This window comes from Barbus barbus (genome assembly GCF_936440315.1).
Source record: "Barbus barbus genome assembly, chromosome: 14".
In the NCBI taxonomy this organism is placed as follows: domain Eukaryota; kingdom Metazoa; phylum Chordata; class Actinopteri; order Cypriniformes; family Cyprinidae; genus Barbus; species Barbus barbus.
In genome coordinates this window covers 32,537,256-32,557,255 of record NC_136742.1, presented here as the reverse complement: position 1 = coordinate 32,557,255, position 20,000 = coordinate 32,537,256, and the positions used below count along the sequence as shown (strand labels likewise).

The 20,000-nt window shown below is 41.7% G+C and overlaps 1 protein-coding gene across 2 annotated transcripts in view; it reads left to right on the top strand.

Annotated features, from left to right (window-relative positions):
* The window catches only part of LOC306879857 (1-phosphatidylinositol 4,5-bisphosphate phosphodiesterase beta-4-like), a 109,091-nt gene that overhangs the window by 2,204 nt on the left and 86,887 nt on the right, over positions 1 to 20,000 (top strand). For both annotated transcript variants that reach the window (XM_079433075.1, XM_079433076.1), the window contains exons 2-3: positions 5,922 to 5,980; positions 13,979 to 14,075. In XM_079433075.1, the coding sequence (XP_079289201.1) occupies positions 13,992 to 14,075 (84 nt within the window). In that variant the 5' untranslated portion in view covers positions 5,922 to 5,980; positions 13,979 to 13,991. The remainder of the gene's footprint in view (positions 1 to 5,921; positions 5,981 to 13,978; positions 14,076 to 20,000) is intronic.

Here is a 20,000-nt window from a genome sequence, read left to right as displayed (position 1 = left end):
GCTAACTGACTGATTAAATGTAACAATTGGATTCAAAAGATGCACACGTTTATGAAAAAAATAGCTTTATTAAAAGTAAAATTGCTAGGGCTGTCACGATTCTTCGATTGTAGTCGATTTTTAAAAATCATTGACTTAATTTTGCTTGCGTCGACTAACCGGCCAAATACCGGAAATGGCGCATTTCACGGACGAGAATCCATAAAACACATTATCAGACTATTTTCCAAGGCTGCATGATATATTACATTTAAAAATCATTTAAAAATCATAATTAAGCATAATTGTGAATTCACAACCGCTATGAGTTAATGAATGATATGCGATGCAGTTCACACACCGTATATGGTCTTTAATTATTTCATGCGTGTAGTTAAGCACGTGCGTCTCACAGTGGCTCCGTTCACAGCAGCTCCACAGAAACTGTGATTATTTACATGAGGAGCGTCTCAAACTCATCTCTGCATGCTGTTCTGAGTTTGGGTTTATTATAACCTTCATCTGGGAACACAACATACACCATTTCATCAGATTTGTGAGGTAAATAATTAATAAATCTACACAAACACAGGAGAATACATCGAGATTTCAAAATAAAAGCTCAAACCCTCAGTCTGAGTTACACGGATAGATGTCCACATATTCATTTAATTACAGCAGCTGTAGCATTTCTGTCCTAAACAGATGGACAAATATTAAAGATTAAGCGTCCGTTTGAATTAAATGGTGCTGGGTCCATATTAAACAAGGATTAGATCGCGCAGTAATAATAAAAATAATCGTCAGGCCTTTGTTGTAATGCGTAATCCATATGATTTCTTGCTTTTGAGACTGTATTTGAACTAATTATTATTGCATCATTGCTATTATATATGTATTTTAAGTAATTTTAAAAGCTATTGTTCACTTCTATTTTTATTACCAAAAAAAAAATAAAAATTATTATAATTGCAGGGCCCTATGAAATCTGTTTTATTTCCAAATTCATTTTTTTTCCATTTAAATTTTTCTATACTGGTTTAATGGTTCAATTAAATTTTATTAATCAAAAAGCCTGTCTAATTAATTGAGTTTTACAGTGTTATCTGTACCAAATTCTGTTTTACATTATTTTCTGGATTCCATTTTAATTGTTCCATTAAATTTTAATAATCAAAAATTTTTAATAATTTTTTTTTTGAACTGCACATTTACATTTTTCACCTAAATAAATTGTGGTAAATACTCCTTTAAGTGTTTTGATTGTAATTGTATTAGATTAGAACAGGTGGATGATGTCATTCTCACTATAATACTGAACTGATTTCAGTGATCTGGACTGAGATGGACACTTGCTTCTTGCACTCTGCTGCACTTTACTTCTGCTTTAAAAAGGATTTCATAATATTTTATTAAACCAAATGAAATCCAAATTTGTAAGTAAAATAGTTGATTTTGTTTTGTGGGAAATTAATCGTTTAGATTAATCAATTAATCGATAAATTAGTCATAGATTAATCAAAATAAAAATAGTCGTTAGTGGCAGCCCTAAAAATTGCCCTTAAAAGGTAAAAATCAATTTAAACTTATATGAAAAGATTAATTTCTATCAATGATGTGAACTGACCACACAGAATATGAGGAATATCAGAAACTGCACTGTCCACGGTAGTCAGATATCAGCACAATAACACACTCTGATTATCGTTATCGAAAAAATCCAAAACAATATCAAGATTTTATTTCATTTTTTCAATATTGACACCCCTAGTTCTAGGCTATATGTTATAGTCAGATATGACTGCTCTCTCTCCTGTTGCGGTCTTTGATCTTGAAATGAGCTGATGATGAGTCAAATTCAGCACGTATGTGTTGCTTTCGTTGACGTGAACTTCATTAAAGTTGCATATAGTGCAGGAATTGCAGACTGGATTTATTCCATTTTGTGAAGACACATTTATGTGTAAATGGAAACATTTTAACAAATCAGGTGGCTATCCCATCAGAGAAAATGCATGAAGTGACCAGGTGTAAACACACCCTAACTTTCACTAACTTTAGTAATGTTCTCAAACTATCGCTCTGTCTGAGCTAAAGGAGAAAACTGACCGTAGTTTATGCTAACGTCTGCTGTAGCGCCTCTTGTGGTCATTATGAACACTGTGGTGTGTGTTTTGCATAAAGTGTCTTGCAGTAATCTGGATGACCTTCATTAACATGTGGCGTTCCATAACAACGCTTAGCTGCCCGCAGATGCGCCTGCCTGTAAATCAGCCTGATGTGCAGCACAATCACCTGATACAGATTAATAGAAAATGGCCAAAAACTGCCCCGATTAATCGTCAACCTCTATAATGTATATAGAAATATTGGAAATGTTTAAAAATCATATCACCACTTTTGAAAAAGATTATATCACAATATATATTGAAATTGAATTGTTGTCCAGCCCTATGTGCCTCTGTCATTCAGTAATCACAATAATCTTTGTGCTTGGTTAGTTATGAAACAAAGTCTCAGCTGAAATTCTGTCAGTTTCATCACTAAATTCACCGTCTGCTGACAGATCGCTGATCATCTCTTCCTCTTTACTACTAGTTACAGCAGCAAATAAACCTGAATGAACATCAGAACAACTCACTGAAATCAATCATGAATGAAGTAATGCATCAATCAGTGATTCAACGGCGGAAATACATCAATAAAACAGCTTGAGATCAATAATGTCATGTAATATTTACCTCAGAAAAGACATTCAGTGACCATAAACTAAAAATATAACTCTACAGAGGAGCATTTTGATCAATATTTGCACTGTATTACATTTCCATTATATTTTACTGAATCTGTTCTTCAATATTTAATGTGTGTTTGAATAAATCTGTCATGAAAACACATTTTTATTAAATCCACCATTTAAATGTCCAATAACAAACTTGGAGTAGAAACAATAATGTTTTTAAAAAGTTGATATAATAACTTTATTTGCCTTATTTGCAATTTAAATGTTTGTACATTTTATTTGAGTGTTGATTATTAAAATAAACAGCAGTGAAATTGAATAGTTGTTAATTTCCGACTTTAATAGTGATGTATGAACTGGCAGGGTTTCCTGTATAGTATACTGCTTTAGCTGAGATGTATCTCCTTAAGAAGAATTGACATTTTCCTTAAATATTTCCAGATGAGTGGATATTGAGCTGGACTGAGAGCTTGTGAATTGGACTCCGATCAAGGCATCTGTGTTTTGTCTGTATGTTGAGTGTGTTTCAGTCAGACAGCTCAATGCTTTCACTATTAATGACTGGACGGAGTGAATTTGCACGTCCTGAAGCGATTATTGCGCCCCCCCGCCGGCCCGAGATCTCCCATCATGCCGTGTTCCTGCGAGCGTCTCTGTAGAACAGCCAGCTGAAGCATCAGGGTTCCTGGACGACGAGCTTACGGCTAAAAATAGCGCAGAACAGAGCGAAGCCGGAGCTATTACTGCACTTTCTAATTGCAGCCCCTGTGAAACACGTTCAGTCACGGCACTGCTGGGAGCCAGCGTGCGGACGCAATTTACACTTCCAATTAAACTGACGACCTTTGTGCTATAACTCAGAACGTGACCTCTGAACGCTGCAGCGCTCGCGTCTATTATTACCCACGTTAGCCGAGGACGCACACCAGCGTGTGACCCGACGCCGATCCCTTGTTAATGCACTAGTATATGATCACCTGGGTCATGTGACTGCATCAGGTGACCACATCTGAAGGGTCATGTCGCCTTTATTTCCACAGTGCTTTATACAGTACAGATGGTTTCAAAGCTACTCTACAGAAAATAGTAATTCTGCGATGCAAACAAATGTAACTTTACTGAATATCCTGATCTTTATGTTTATAATATCCTGTAGGTGCATGCAGCTGATTGGAGCTGGACGATAATATAAACAATCAGGCACATCAGCTGGCAACTCGATACAATACTCGTGTTTCATGTGAGATTTTCTTGTCTTGTGTAGTTTAGTTGATGTTTTTTGGGGATCAGCCGATTTAACTAGATTTCACAAAATGAATTGGTGCTGAAATACTGTAGAGATTGATTGAACGCATGACCTTTGACCTCTGACCTCAACAGCTACAGGAAGTGTTTCTGCTCCCTGTTAGAAGCAGATCAGTTTGTGTGATAATTATGCACGCTAACTATAACCAAACCAGAGACATATACGCGTTAACTGGAATCGCTGATGACCGACTGCATCTGGCACGCTGTCAGGAGTGCTGTTTCCCATGATGCCCTGCGGCCGTCCATTGGATTGGTTCAGATGAGCGGCAGTGATGACTCTGATCCTGATGGAGTGACTGATGATGAACCGCAGGTGAATGTTCATTGATGACTCAGGCGCTGATCAATAGTGATCTGGAATCAGCTGGAAGCGCGTCCTGATCTCGCTCCTCTGGCAGGTGTTTGTGCCGTCGCTCGCAGGTGTTTGTGCCGTCGCTCGCAGGTGTTTGTGCCGTCGCTCGCAGGTGTTTGTGCCGTCGCTCGCAGGTGTTTGTGCCGTCGCTCGCAGGTGTTTGTGCCGTCGCTCGCAGGTGTTTGTGCCGTCGCTCGCAGGTGTTTGTGCCGTCGCTCGCAGGTGTTTGTGCCGTCGCTCGCAGGTGTTTGTGCCGTCGCTCGCAGGTGTTTGTGCCGTCGCTCGCAGGTGTTTGTGCCGTCGCTCGCAGGTGTTTGTGCCGTCGCTCGCAGGTGTTTGTGCCGTCGCTCGCAGGTGTTTGTGCCGTCGCTCGCAGGTGTTTGTGCCGTCGCTCGCAGGTGTTTGTGCCGTCGCTCGCAGGTGTTTGTGCCGTCGCTCGCAGGTGTTTGTGCCGTCGCTCGCAGGTGTTTGTGCCGTCGCTCGCAGGTGTTTGTGCCGTCGCTCGCAGGTGTTTGTGCCGTCGCTCGCAGGTGTTTGTGCCGTCGCTCGCAGGTGTTTGTGTTTCCGCTGTGGCTGTGAACGGATTGACGTTCTCCCGCTGCCGCCGTGGGATTATCAGATGCTTTAATCAAGAGAATATTTGTCGTCTGATGTTAAAAATAACACCGCTTAAAGTCTAAAAATACTGGACACTCATTACGTGGATTTGCCAGACTGAACGAACGGAACAGAGGGCTTTATCAGGGGATTTAACCGGATCATTTGTGTTTTATAACGCTTCATTTTAATCTTCAGACAGACTGATAATACAGAGGAGATTGGCTTCTGCTTCAGAACGTTTACTGTAAATCACACACTTTAACCCTGTTGTTCATTACAATTTTTATAAGATTTTTATATTGAGAGTTCACGACGTTAGCCGTAATTTCGTTTTAATTTAGTGTGGGTTATATATGTTAATGAGCACTGTTGTGATTGGTGTAGTCCACTCTGTGTGGGCGGGTCATGTCTTAAAGAGCTTGTGACTGTAATATTGTTCTGGATGATAGCAGATTGATCTGTCATGCATCTAATTATTTGTCATAATTTGCAGTAAATTATTTTGGTTAAAATACACAACATCTTGATTTCTGGCTGGTTTATTTTCTCATAACTTGATTATTTTATTAATGACATTAGCTGCTTTACAGCAGAATTTGAATTTGCTTCATATTTGCTGAAGTTTGCATCAGTGATTCTGCTATTTTGCTGCTTTGAATCAATCTATATTGTATAAAGTGCTATAGAAACACATGTGACTGGACAGCTCTGAATGAATCCTGCGATCACAGGTGTTTGGTCATGTGACCGCAGGGCAGCACACCTGTGTCTCTCTCTCTCTCTCGCTCTGTGTCTCTCTCTCTCTCTCGCTCTGTGTCTCTCTCTCTCTCTCGCTCTGTGTCTCTCTCTCTCTCTCTCTCTCTCTCTCTCTCTCTCTCTCTATGTCTCTCTCTCTCTGTACTGTTTAACAGCGTTTGCTTGTGTCTTCCTGTTTTGCAGAAAGTGAGCGCTGTCCTCAGCCCATCGTTCGCCTGCTCTTCACCTTCAGCCTCGGCCTGGTAAGACTGCATTAACTCAATTAAACCAGACAGTAACGAGCAGCGTCTGATCATCAGACGAGAGGCATTAGTGCGTTATGTGCTTTATTAGTGTGTCTGTCTTCTGTCAGGATCTGTAGCGTCTGCAAACAGCCAATCAGACGGCAGCGCTGCTCGCTTCTGTTCATTAAAGCGACAGTTCACCCTAAAATCTCCATCATTTAGTCTCACTCGTGTCCTGCAGAGGAGTGACTTCCTTCTCTGGAACACAAAAGATGATGTTGCTGGGAACCAAACAACATCAGACCCTGTTGACTTTCATTATATGGACATAAAAAACACAATATTTCTAAAAAATATATAAAATTAACAAATCAAAAATATTTTCCTTCTTAGTTCACTGAAATAAGTCATACAGGTTTGAACGACATGATGGAGAGTAAATAGATTGTCAAAGAACTGTCTCTTTAATATGAGATTTTAAAGGAGTCAAAGAGCGCTTTATGGTGTGTCTGAATCATGAGCATGAACATACTGCAGTGTGTAGTGTGTATTCTCTACAGTATGCATAGAGTATGAACAGTATACAACAGAGCACACTGAGTGAAACACTGTATCCCACAATGCAATGGGCTCAACCTTGCATTTCCAGTGCGATCAGTGACCCAGCAGTGATTCTCTTCCTGTGACGTAATGAGGTCATGTGACTGTTTCTCATACTATCATAGTTTATCTGTATGCAGAGTGTTTCTGTGTCCTGATGACCAGCGCAGGGTTTTATGGGTAAATACAGGGTTTCTGAGGGTCCTTCAAGTCTTAGATTTGGTTTGATCAAATTTAAGGCCATAGAGAGTATAACAAAGGTCTCAGTTATTTTCAGAGGTCTTACATTTGGAGCTGGATCCAGATATGGGATTATTAAACTTCAAAAGGCAGTGATTAAATGAAATGAATATGAGAGCTGCTCACAGTCAGCAAGTGCACACATTTATTGTTAATGATGTGTCTTTAATGAATTGACTGTTTATGCTATGGTGTTTATATTGTAATATGTTGTAGATAGTTTTATTGCTTTACAGCTGAAGTAATAAAGCACAGACATTTCAGAATAAGAGTCCTACTGTATTTCAGGCTCGTTTATGAATAAAAGACCCTCATTCTGCATTATTCTGGCTATTATTGGTATTTAGGCGACACAGTAAACAGTATCTGGCATTTAAATCAATGCAAACTCTTTTATTTTCTCTCTGAACCGCCCGTCACAGGAAAGAAAGACTAGGAACATTATTTATACAACATACTCAGTATGTGGATTTTATTAATATCGGCACAATAATCTTTTATTGCCTATCTTTGAACACATTATCGTATCAGCACATCATCTGTACTTCAGGTGTGTTGATAAACGAGATCATAAATCAGTGTAAGTATTGCAGATGCCCTGTTCTGAGCCTCAGCCTGTTTAAATAATAAAAGAACGATGCATTTGGAGATTGCAGGGGTTTGTTCTCTAGCAGCATGTGGTATGATTTGATTTGTGCAGGTCTTATAAAGGCTAGTGTGAAGCTCTGCAGAAAGCCAGAGTTCATGTTTCCCCGCTGCATCCAAATGAAGCTTAATTGCTGCTCTTTGGAGATTGGGTGTGTTTTGATGGAGGTGCTCTTCTGGGAAGACGAGACCTCCGGTGAATCTGTCCCGTGCGGTCCGACCGGATCATTAACGGCCAGCGTTCCCGGGAAGAGCGTTGCCATGGAGACGAGCGTGTGTGGCGGAACAGAAGAAACTACCTTCATCATCAGACGCTCTCGTGTCCTCCGTATGAAGTGTGCCATATAAGCTCAGCTGCTTGGAGATATTTACCCACGATCCTCGCTCGTTCTGTAAAAGGCAGTGTTCTATTTCTGTGGCTCTGGAAATATTCCCTCTTTGTCCTCTCTTGCCTTATCTGCCGGTCTTTGGAGGACAGAATCCCTAATTTGCCGCTCCTGTTAGGTACATATTTGGTCAGAGATAATAGCAGGAATGATGGAGGTCGCTCCCAGGCCGGAAACTGACTCTTGCTGCTCTCCCGCTCACGGACGGCTGATTAGCGGCGGCTTGGGGCTCGTTCTGCCCATGTTTGGTCAAATCTGCTGCTAATCTGCCATCTCCTGATCCTCTCGTCTGTGAAGATCAGCTGGAGAGTGACATACAGTCGAACCAAACATCATTCAGACAGCAGATATCATGTTTGATATTTGTTCGGTGCAGGACTCTGTAGTTCATTTCTGTAAGTGAGGAGAGCAAAATAAAGTAAACTGTGAATATTATACCCAAATATTCTTCATAGAGTGGACTAGCGGATCAAAAATGATTCAGACTCTTTGACCGGAGCATGTTTTGCTTCAGTGTTTTTTCTTTAATTGCTAATGTGATGTTTTTCCACCACAGACTGAACTAAATGAAGCATTGTTTGGTGATTGGTCGAGCTAAACTGGTTTATCTAATTGTTCTTAAATTTAACATCTGATAGGTATTCAGCTGAATTAATTACATTCCTTTCTATCAAAGTTATCTGACATTATCAAGATCAGTTTGTTCTGACGCAGTTTAACTCTGAGCTCTTCTCATTCTTCTCATCATTTTCTAAACTATAGTGAATAAACTGTGATATAATGTGAGAAATGTTGAAGGCGTCTGAATATATTTTGGTTTGACTGTAATTGACTGATCTCCAGTGAAGACCCTGTCTCCAAGACAGCCATCGGGACAAGACCACAGGAACCAGATGAGTCCTCTGCACGATCTGATTCTGCTTTAGTCTAGATTTAAACTGCTGATTTTGTCTGGCCAGAGGAGAATGACACTATTTCCCTGTCTAAATACTGTAAAGCTGATATAAAGCCACCCAGCTCTATATCAAGCCGATATAAAGCTGCTTTGACACAATTTGCATTGTTAAAAGCGCTATACAAATAATATTGACTTTACTTGACTAATTAAGCTGATGTTTAATTGCACAGCAGACGCTTCGTTCATTCGTTCGTGTTCAGCGTCAGCCGCTGATGATCAATCATACAGTTAATGATCAGTTATTATGTGAATAAACGTTTATGATCTGAATCCCATCGGTGGCCTGTCTCGATCAGGGATGCAGGTTCTTCTGTCCTTCATCTGACGGTGGTTTTGGTTTGTCGATCCTCTGTCAGAATGCCTTTATTAATAATTGGATCTGCGCTGACGGTTAATCAGACTCTGGTCAGCGCAGATACTAGAGATACTAGTTACAGCAGATCAGGGCGGGTAACATGAAGACTAAACGGCACAACTAGTTCATCATCCTTGACAGAAACTCAGTTTAGTTATAAAGCAGACGACAGAGAGCCATAGAGGAATAAAAATATAACAACATCAATAAACAAAAGCCATAGACGATAAACAACTGGATAAATGAGGATCAGATTAATCTCTTCAGGAAATTAAGAGCCAAAGAAAGTCTTGTGTTAACCCTTGAGTTTAATGTGAGTTTATCATCAGATTTATTATCAGGGCTGATCTTTGAAGAAAGTACAGTTGACCCTGATCATCATTTACTCACCCTCTTGTCTTTGCTCTGTTGAACACAAAAGAAGGTATTTAGATAAATGTGTCTGTGTTTTTGTAAATATAATGGCAGTCAGTGGAGTGATGACAGATTGATGATTTTCGTCTGAATTAATCCTCCTTTGACAGCCTGATGATGAATGAATGGCAGTGTATCAGTGATCAATATCAGTACTGCAGTGACCTTTGACCTCCTGCTCTTACGTGTGAACATCTGAGTCTCTGAGCAGAACGCAGTGAATGAACACACACTCGTTAGCTGGAGTCCAGCACTGATCAGATGCGTCTCTTCTGACTGAGATACAGATGCTTCTTCAGCTGCGGTGAGGGTTTGAGTCTGGCCTGCAACGCCTCCCTGCTTTCTCTGTTTCTGTGTTTGTCATGGAGCTGAAGATCTAAGTGTGTGTGAGAGTGAGAGTGAGAGTGAGTGTGTGTGTGTGTGTGTGTGTGTGTGAGAGAGTGAGAGTGTGTGTGTGTGTGTGAGAGTGAGTGTGTGTGTGTGTGTGTGTGTGTGTGTGTGAGAGTGAGTGTGTGTGTGTGTGTGTGTGTGTGTGTGTGAGAGTGTGTGTGTGTGTGTGTGTGTGTGTGTGTGAGAGTGAGAGTGTGTGTGTGTGTGAGAGTGAGAGTGTGTGTGTGTGAGAGTGAGAGTGTGTGTGTGTGTGTGTGTGTGTGTGAGAGTGAGAGTGTGTAGCAGCCAAACAATACAAGCGCTGGTAGATAACGCTCTAAATAACAGCTATGCTCACACTAATGAAGCTGTCAATCTTGCTGTCAGAGATATAAATTACATATTTGAAAAATCAGCAGAACAATCCAAATCGAAAACAAAAAATGGAAAAAATAAAATAACCTAACCCAAAACTTGGTTTGATCAGGACTGCCAAACTATTCGCCAAAAACTGAGAACATTGTCAAATCAGAAACACAAAGATCCAAATAATGCAGAGATCCGGCCTCTTTACAGTGAAACACTAAAACAATACAAACATACACTCAGAACCAAAAGAGCACAATACATCCAAAAACAACTGACAATAATCGAGAAGTCAGTGAACACAAACCAGTTTTGGGAAAATTGGAACAATCTGAAAAAACTGATCATGAAGAATTGGCAATCCAAAACGGAGAAATATGGGAAAGTCATTTCCAAACATTGTTTAATAAAGTACAAACAAACACAAACTGTAAGCAAATTCAAGCAATCAACCAACTGGAAAAACTAGAATTAACAATCAAAGATAACCAAAACCCATTAGATTTCCCAATAACTGATAAAGAGTGTTTCTGAGTGTAGGTTACTTCCCTGACATCTGGAATCAAGGCTTGATAACACCAATCTTTAAAAACGGAGATAAATTTGATCCTAACAACTACAGAGACATCTGTGTGAGCAGCAACCTGGGAAAGGTATTGTGTAGCATAATAAACGCTCGACTATTAGACTTCATCATCACACACAATGTACTGAGCAGAAGTCATCTGATCACATCTATACATTACATACTCTAACTGAAACACATGTTAACCAAGATAAAGGTCAAATATATGCATGTTTTATCAACTTCAAGAAAGCTTTTGACTCAATTTGGCACCAAGGACTATTTTACAAAATGATTGAAAGTGGCATAGGAGGTAAAACCCATGACCTTATCAATGTACACTGAAAGTAAATGTGGAGTAAAAATCAGCTCCAAACGTACAGGGTATCTTTCCCAGGAGCGTGGAGTGAGACAGGGCTGCTGCTTAAGCCCAACATTATTTAACATTTACATCAATGACCTGGCGCTCAGTGTGGAGCGATCTGCAGCCCCTGGCCTCGCTCTACACAACTCACAGATCAGATGATCTGGTTCTGCTGTCTCCCACTCAACATGGTTTACAGCAGAACCTGGACCTGCTAGAGCAATACTGCCACACCTGGGCCCTGACAGTCAACCTGAAGAAACCAGAACTATTAGATTTCAGAAAAGAACACAACACACATTTACATTAGGCACTAACCAGATAACACACACATCACACTACCTGGGTTTGACAATCACTTCCACAGGAGACTTTAACCATGCTGTGACAGAACTGAGAGATCAAGCACGCAGGGCCTTCTATGCCATAAAACCACAATATCCTATAGAAATCCCTATTAGAATCTGGCTGAAAATATTAGACTCAGTAATTGAGCCATTGCCCTCTATGGCAGTGAGGTGTGGGGTCCACTGACAAATCCAAATCAAGATCTCACCAAATGGGAAAAACATCCAATTGAGACCCTGCATGCAGAACTCTGTAAAACTATATTACACGTGCACCGGCACACAACACATAACACATGCAGGGCAGAATTAGGCAAATATCCTCTAATCATAAAGATACAAAACAGAGCAATTAAATTCTGGAAACATCCCAATCATATCATTATAAAGCCCTGCAATACCAAGAGATGAGCAAAGCAAGCCCTTCCCTCAGCAGATCCAGAGCTTCAGTCCTGATGCTTCACTAACATCTACTGATGCTCTGAATCACATCAGAATCAATCAGATTACTGCTCAAATCAAACAGAGTTACATCACTCACTGGCAAACCCAAACACAACAACGGAGTAGAATGCAATGCTATTCGTTCCTAAAGAGAGAGTACAGTATGGCAGAGTATCTGTACACAGTGTCAGATAAGAAGCTGAGAAGCACATTGAGCAGATACAGACTCAGCGGACACAAGCTGATGATAGAGACCCCTGAGCAGAGATTGTGTTCACACTGTGATCTGAATCAGACGGAAACAGAACTGCACTTCCTAACAGAATGCTCCAAATACACAGATATACGGACAGTGTTCTCTGATCAAATACAGCAGATCCATCCCACATTTAAACCTCTTTCAAACCAGGAGAAACTACCCTATCTGTTAGGAGAACACAAGAACTGCTGTGTGTTTGTCTGCCTGTCACCATAGAAGAGAAAACACTGCCCTGATCTGATGTTTCCAGCACATCTACATTATAATAAACCATATTACTCTGTTATATTCAACCATATTACTCTATTATATTACTTAGATGGACATTTTGCCTTCGTAAATCTGTCTAATCCCGTATCTTATTTTTTATTTTTAGTTTATATACTTACATACATTAGTAATTCATTTTGTACTACATGCTAAATACTTTTATACATTATTATTATTACAATTATTATTATTCTTTTTCTTTCTGTTAATGCATATATGCACTATTTGTCAGCAGCCCAGCTGCAATTGCTTTGGCAAAACAAATGTATAGTTTTTGTCATGCCAATAAAACACACTTGAATTGAATTGTGTGTGTGGGTGTGTGTGTTGGTTACTGCTGTATTAGTCTGAATGTTTAACTTCGCAGACAAACATTAGCAGGGTGGACTTGTTTGCACTAGTCAGGTGCTGACAAACGTTTACACACACACACACACACACTCATGAGCTCTGCTGTGTTTGATTGACAGCTGTCGTTGTCTTCCTCCAGGTTTTCCGCTGCTCCTGCTGTTTCATCTGAAGCGCGTGTGTCCTCTGCATAGTTAATTTGAGCATGCTTATGAAGCAGGGTCCTCTGGGTAATTACCCTCGCTGCCGTTTTAAACCGGCGGTAGCAGGGGATTGCGCTGCCTTACAGGGATGGATAATTATCTCCTCGTCAGCCGCTCACTAACTCACGTGTTCAGACTGCTGATCGATGCCGAGGCAACTTTAACCAGAATAGTTAGGGTTCCTGACCAGTGATCATGGGATGTTAAACTATCTGCTTTATTTGACGTGAGGAGCGTCTGTGAGATGAGCATTAGTTTAACTTTGATGAGGTGAATCTAACCGGTAAATGGACTAATTTAACCCGTTTATGATTACGGCTGTGCTGTGCTTTGTATTTCCCATCATCCTCTGCCGTAATCAGACCGGAATCACGTTTAGACGCACGTCATGATCATGATTTCTGAACTTCCCATCAGGCCCTGAACACAGCGGAGCCGTAACTCAGTCTGTTTAATGAGCATGAATATGTAGCACACCTCATGAATATTAATGAGCTGATTGAATATTTATCAGCTCGGTGGTATATCTTCGGTTTATTTATAACGCTCAGTGTCCAGTTAGGGGAATCGTCACTCAGGCGTTTCTGTCAGCATGTTGAATTTGTTTTAGAGTGTTCTACAAATTATTGAGGACGTGAATATTCACAGGAGCTGGAAGAGAAACAATAGTTTCATTATTTCAGTTAAAACACTGATGTGGATTTATTTTAGTGTCATGTTTTCACGTTTTTCCTGATGGTTCAAATGCTACATGTTCATTCACTATAGAATTCATTCATTTATTCTTTTGAAAAGTCTGAATATCTGTAAAGACAAAGATGTGTTTGTTCAGATAGTTTTCTGGATGTTAATGTGTGTGATTTCCATCATGTGTGTGTTTCAGGTCTGTGAACATCATGACCAAATCATACCAGTTCAACTGGCAGAAACGCATTCCTGATTTCCTGCAGGAAGGAGCTGTGTTTGACCGATTCGATGAGGTACACTCACTCACTCACTCACACACTCACTCACTCGCTCGCTCGCTCACACACTCACTCGCTCACACACTCACTCGCTCACACACTCACTCACACACTCACACACTCACTCACTCACTCACTCACACACTCACTCACTCACTCACACACTCACTCGCTCGCTCACACACTCACTCGCTCACACACTCACTCACTCGCTCACACACTCACTCACTCACACACTCACTCACTCACTCACTCACACACTCACTCGCTCGCTCACACACTCTCACTCACTCGCTCACTCACTCACACACTCGCTCACACACTCACACACTCACTCACACACTCACTCGCTCGCTCGCACACTCACTCGCTCGCTCGCACACTCACTCACTCACTCGCTCACTCACTCACACACTCGCTCACACACACACTCACTCACACACTCGCTCGCTCGCTCACACACTCACTCACTCCTCGCTCACTCACTCACACACTCGCTCACACACTCACTCACTCACTCGCTCGCTCACACACTCACTCACTCACACACTCACTCGCTCGCTCACTCACACACTCACTCACTCACTCGCTCGCTCACACACTCACTCACTCACACACTCACTCGCTCGCTCACACACTCACTCGCTCACACACTCACTCGCTCACACACTCACTCACTCACACACTCACTCACTCACTCACTCACACACTCACTCGCTCGCTCACACACTCTCACTCACTCGCTCACTCACTCACACACTCGCTCACACACTCACACACTCACTCACACACTCACTCGCTCGCTCACACACTCACTCGCTCGCTCGCACACTCACTCACTCGCTCACTCACTCACACACTCGCTCACACACACTCACTCACACACTCGCTCGCTCGCTCACACACTCACTCACTCCTCGCTCACTCACTCACTCACACACTCGCTCACTCGCTCACACACTCACTCACTCACACACTCACTCACTCGCTCGCTCACACACTCACTCGCTCACACACTCACTCGCTCACACACTCACTCGCTCGCTCACACACTCACTCGCTCACACACTCGCTCACTCACACACACACTCACTCACACACACACACACTCACTCACTCGCACAGACACACTCACTCACTCGCTCACACACTCACTCACTCACACACACTCACTCACTCACTCACACACTCACTCGCTCACACACTCACTCACTCACACACACACACTCACTCACTCGCACACACACTCGCTCACTCACTCACACACACACACTCACTCGCACACACACTCACTCACTCGCTCACACGCTCGCTCACTCACACACTCACTCACACACACACACTCACTCACTCACTCACACACACACACACACACTCACTCACTCGCACATACACTCACACACTCACACACACACTCACTCACACACTCGCTCACACACTCACTCACTCACACACTCGCTCACACACTCACTCGCTCACACACTCGCTCACACGCTCGCTCGCTCACACACTCACTCACTCACTCGCTCACACACTCACTCACACACACACACTCACTCACTCGCTCACACACTCACTCACACACACACACTCACTCACTCGCTCACACACTCACTCGCTCACACACTCACTCACACACTCGCTCGCTCACACACTCACTCACTCGCTCACACACTCACTCACACACTCACTCACACACTCGCTCGCTCGCTCACACACTCGCTCGCTCGCTCACACACTCACTCACTCACTCACTCACTCACTCGCTCGCTCGCTCACTCACTCACTCACACACACACACACTCACTCACACACACTCACGGCTATCGCTTTCTCTCATTTTGGATGAGTTTTATACAGTCAAGGCGGTGCTCGTGTCATGGACTCGAGGCAGACGTTACCATAGTAATCGCAAAGCGTGACAAAATGACTATTCACTAAAGTCAGCTCATCCCAAAATTTTAATTCTGTGTCCGTTAACTCACTCTCATGTTGTTCTCGCACGTCAAGCACGCTTTTAAATGTTCGTGCACTGTAAGGTGTGCATTATTATTACTTCCCATGTCATAGTCCGTGTCTTTTTTTTTTCCTCTTTTTTTTAAGCAAAAATGCATTCTTAGGACACAGCTCACGTGCATGAATCACTCTATTTCCCTAAACAACCACAGGACACAGAACGAGATTTTATTAAATCACGAACATGATTATTTATTTTTGCTAATTATTTTATTTTAGTTCGTTTTTCAGTTACTGTTGTTAGTTTCGTTTAGTTTTAGTTTTTCATTTATTTTGAAATTGTAATTTTATTTCAGTTTACGAAAATGTTTTTTGACCAATAGTTTTAGTCTTAGTTTCAGTTTTTGTTTATGAAAATAACCTTGAGCGACACTGATAAGAATTAAACTTCCTTGAAAAGAAACTGACGGGACGTTACTGGCTGCATAATGCACCGCGGCGTTCTTTCCTCCACCAACAGATACAGAAGAAAGTACAGAATGCTCAGATATCTTATTTGGTACTGATAACTTATACTGATTGTATTTGATAACTTTAGTCTCGTCTTCATAGTATGGTTTTAACAAATTTACATGGTACCGTTTAACTGATTTTTTCCATGATGAAGTTATAACCTCATAATTCTTATCACTTCAGTTACGTTGCACGACAAACGGGCCATCGAATTTGGCTTCGAAGGGAGAAGATACTATTGGCCGAAGTACTAAAACTTGATCTCCCGGTTCAAACTCTCGACATTTAACTGTCTGGTCATACAGTCGCTTCATATTTTGTTGATGTTGTTCAAGGCTTACTTTGGCAAGTTCTCTTGCCTGAATAAGTCGATTCTTGAAGAAGTGATTTTAAAGACTGATGAAATCTCTCCAACGCACCCTGACTTTGTGCGTGATACGCAGTAGATTGATTATGCTTAATGTGCAGTTGTTTCAGAACTTGCTGAAAAAGATGAGCAGTCAGGTTCGAACCTTGGTCACTTTGGATGATTTTTGGAATTCCAAAGACAGATATAAATTGAGTTAATGCTCTCACAATAGAACGTGACGTAATACTACGTAATGGATATGCTGCCGGAAAATGCGTGTTCAAGCACATCACTGTGAACAAAGAATTACTTCCTGATTTAGAACGAGGAAGTGGTCCGACACAATCAACAAGGAGATGTTCAAAAGGCTCACCAGCAGCTTGAATTGGTTTCAAAGGTGCAGGTTTCAACACTTGATTTGGCTTAATGGTTAGCTGGCAGGTTTTACATTTCTTGATATAAATAGAGATGTCTCGTTTTAGACGCGGCCAAAAGTAATATTGCAGCAAGCGATCATAGGTTTTATGCACGCCCTGATGACCTGTTTGATCATGTGCAATTTCAATCATTGTGTGACGAAACTTAACAGGAACCACCACCTGGAAAACAGGATCCCCGACAAAATCACCCTTGTGAGGAATCCATTTCCTCAACACCACTCCATCACTAACAACATACCCACGAGCAAGATTACCCTTCTCTGCTGGAGTGACAGCACACTGGAAATAAACATCCAAAGAAGAATCGTCTCGCTGTTCTTTTCCGAGTTCCTCTGCTGATACAGGAAAAGACAACGCAGACAAATCAGGAACAAACAAATCAGTGCAAGCTTTTTTAAACTGAATTTCCTTTTGATTAATCAATTCATCCTCTCGCTGCTTCATTGCACGAGTCACTGCACAGGTGGCATTGTGACTGGGTTCCGTTTCGTTTTTATTATTAGCAGTAACTATAGGGAACACTGAACCGTTTGCCCATACACGCTCACCTACAAGTCCGTTTCCTAGAATAATATGCACTTCAATTGGCAAGGCACAATTATCGTTTGACCAGTACCTAATTTCTACCATGCGTTCAAACAAAGTAAAGAAAAAATCAGGGTCTTCTTCATTAAACTTTGGAACAAGTTTTAAATTTGAAGTAAGCAAAAAAAACATACCTTGTTCCTCACCAGAATTAGACAGCCTACCCTCTTTCACAAGCTTCAATTTTAGGGCTTCTACTTCAAGTCTTGTTTTTTCCAACTCCAGCTTACTCCCTTCGGAATATTGTTTTCATTTCTCATGCTCCATCTGCAAAAGTAGTAGCTCTTTTTGCTGTTCAAAAGACAAAGTTGTTTGCAAATTAGATACACCTGCTACAGATTCATCCATATTGGACTTTAAAAAGCCTTTCCCAATTAGCTCAGTTTACAAAATTAATTTAATGCTTTCTCTACTGAATCTTTTATCCTTAATCACTATTTTATAATATTCAGTGATGTTTAACAATTGTTCTTTAGAACACCCTTCTAAAAATTCATAGGAAGGTGAACTAATAAACGAATCAATATCGGCCATGAAAATTCACCAGAAAACAATTTAACGCACACAGTGCAATCAAATAACGAGAGATCCCTCTATCTGCCTTCCCAATATTCTATCTAACTCAACCCTAGTCTTCATGCGATTACTTGTGGGGGGTACTTATGCACTATAGCCCACTGGGTGAAAACACAACCGGCAAAACCAGTGACGCCTTTGACACCATGGATGTGCCCCCGAGATAAATACTACTACCCACATTCACCGCAACACTACAAAAAAACAACAAACTCGACAAGTCTCAAAAGGAAACATGCTGCTATACCTAACAGGGAAACTCGCGTTCAAAAACAATATTGCACATATGTACTTACCAACTGGGGATTTCGCACGATGACTTAAACAACCTCGGATATGAGCTATTATGCATCCGTCCCAACTACGAAACTAAACGAGGATGAGCCCCCAATTTGTTACAACCCCTGGCTCAAAGGGAAGCAACAAAAGGAGGGACACACGCAAACATAGAGCTCAAAAAGAAAAGGCTTTATTAAGCTCATCCCATATAAGCTTATATTAAAATCACCCCAAAACTCATCTATGATCGCCAAAGTCTTTTGGATATCGGCAACGCATACAAACACCAACTCTTGCCGGCGGCTACTGAGAAGCTATGAGGCCTTTGTTTACTGCTGGAGCCGGACCTCGAGACCGCGGCCTCGAGTACTGATGCTACCCGCACAAGGCAGCGTCGCAAGCGGTGTGAGAGAGGACGGAAGCGCGGTAAGCGCAGAGGTATACGAGCTAGGCTAAGAGCTAACCCCACAAGACCGGCTCTTCCAACACTCATGCTCTCAAACGTTCGCTCTCTGGAAAACAAACTGGACTTAATTCAACTCAGTGGGTCTACACAGCATGAGGCAAGGGACTGTTGTGTGTTTGTTTTCACCGAAACATGGCTAAACGACAACATCCCGGACTCCGCCATTCAGCAGCACGAGCTAACCAGCTTCCGAGCGGATAGAGATTCATCACTGTCTGGTAAGACACGCGGAGGTGGCTTGTGTGTGTATATCAACAAAGACTGGTGTAACAATGCTGCGGTATTATCAAAACACTGATCGCTGGTGGAGTTTATGTTTGTGAAATGTCAACCGTTCTATCTGCCGCGGGAGTTCACGGCCATTGCTATTGTCGCGGTTTACACCCCCCCCCGTGTGCAAACGCTAAGGACGCGCTTCATGAACTGTACAGCGCCATCAGTGAACAACAAACAAAAAACCCTGATGGCTTTTTCATCATAGCCGGTGACTTCAACCACGCAAACTTAAAGACAGTTTTGCCAAAGTTCTACCAACATGTGAACTTTGCAACAAGGGGAAACAACACACTGGACTTTGTTTACACAACAGTAAAGAACTCTTACAAGGCTGTACCCCGCCCCCACCTCGGGTGCTCGGACCACATCACTGTTATGCTAATCCCAGCATATAGACCACTTCTCAAACTCACCAAACCGGTTGAAAAGCAGATCACAGTATGGCCAGACAATGCCACCTCAGCACTGCAGGACTGCTTCCAGGACACAGACTGGAATAT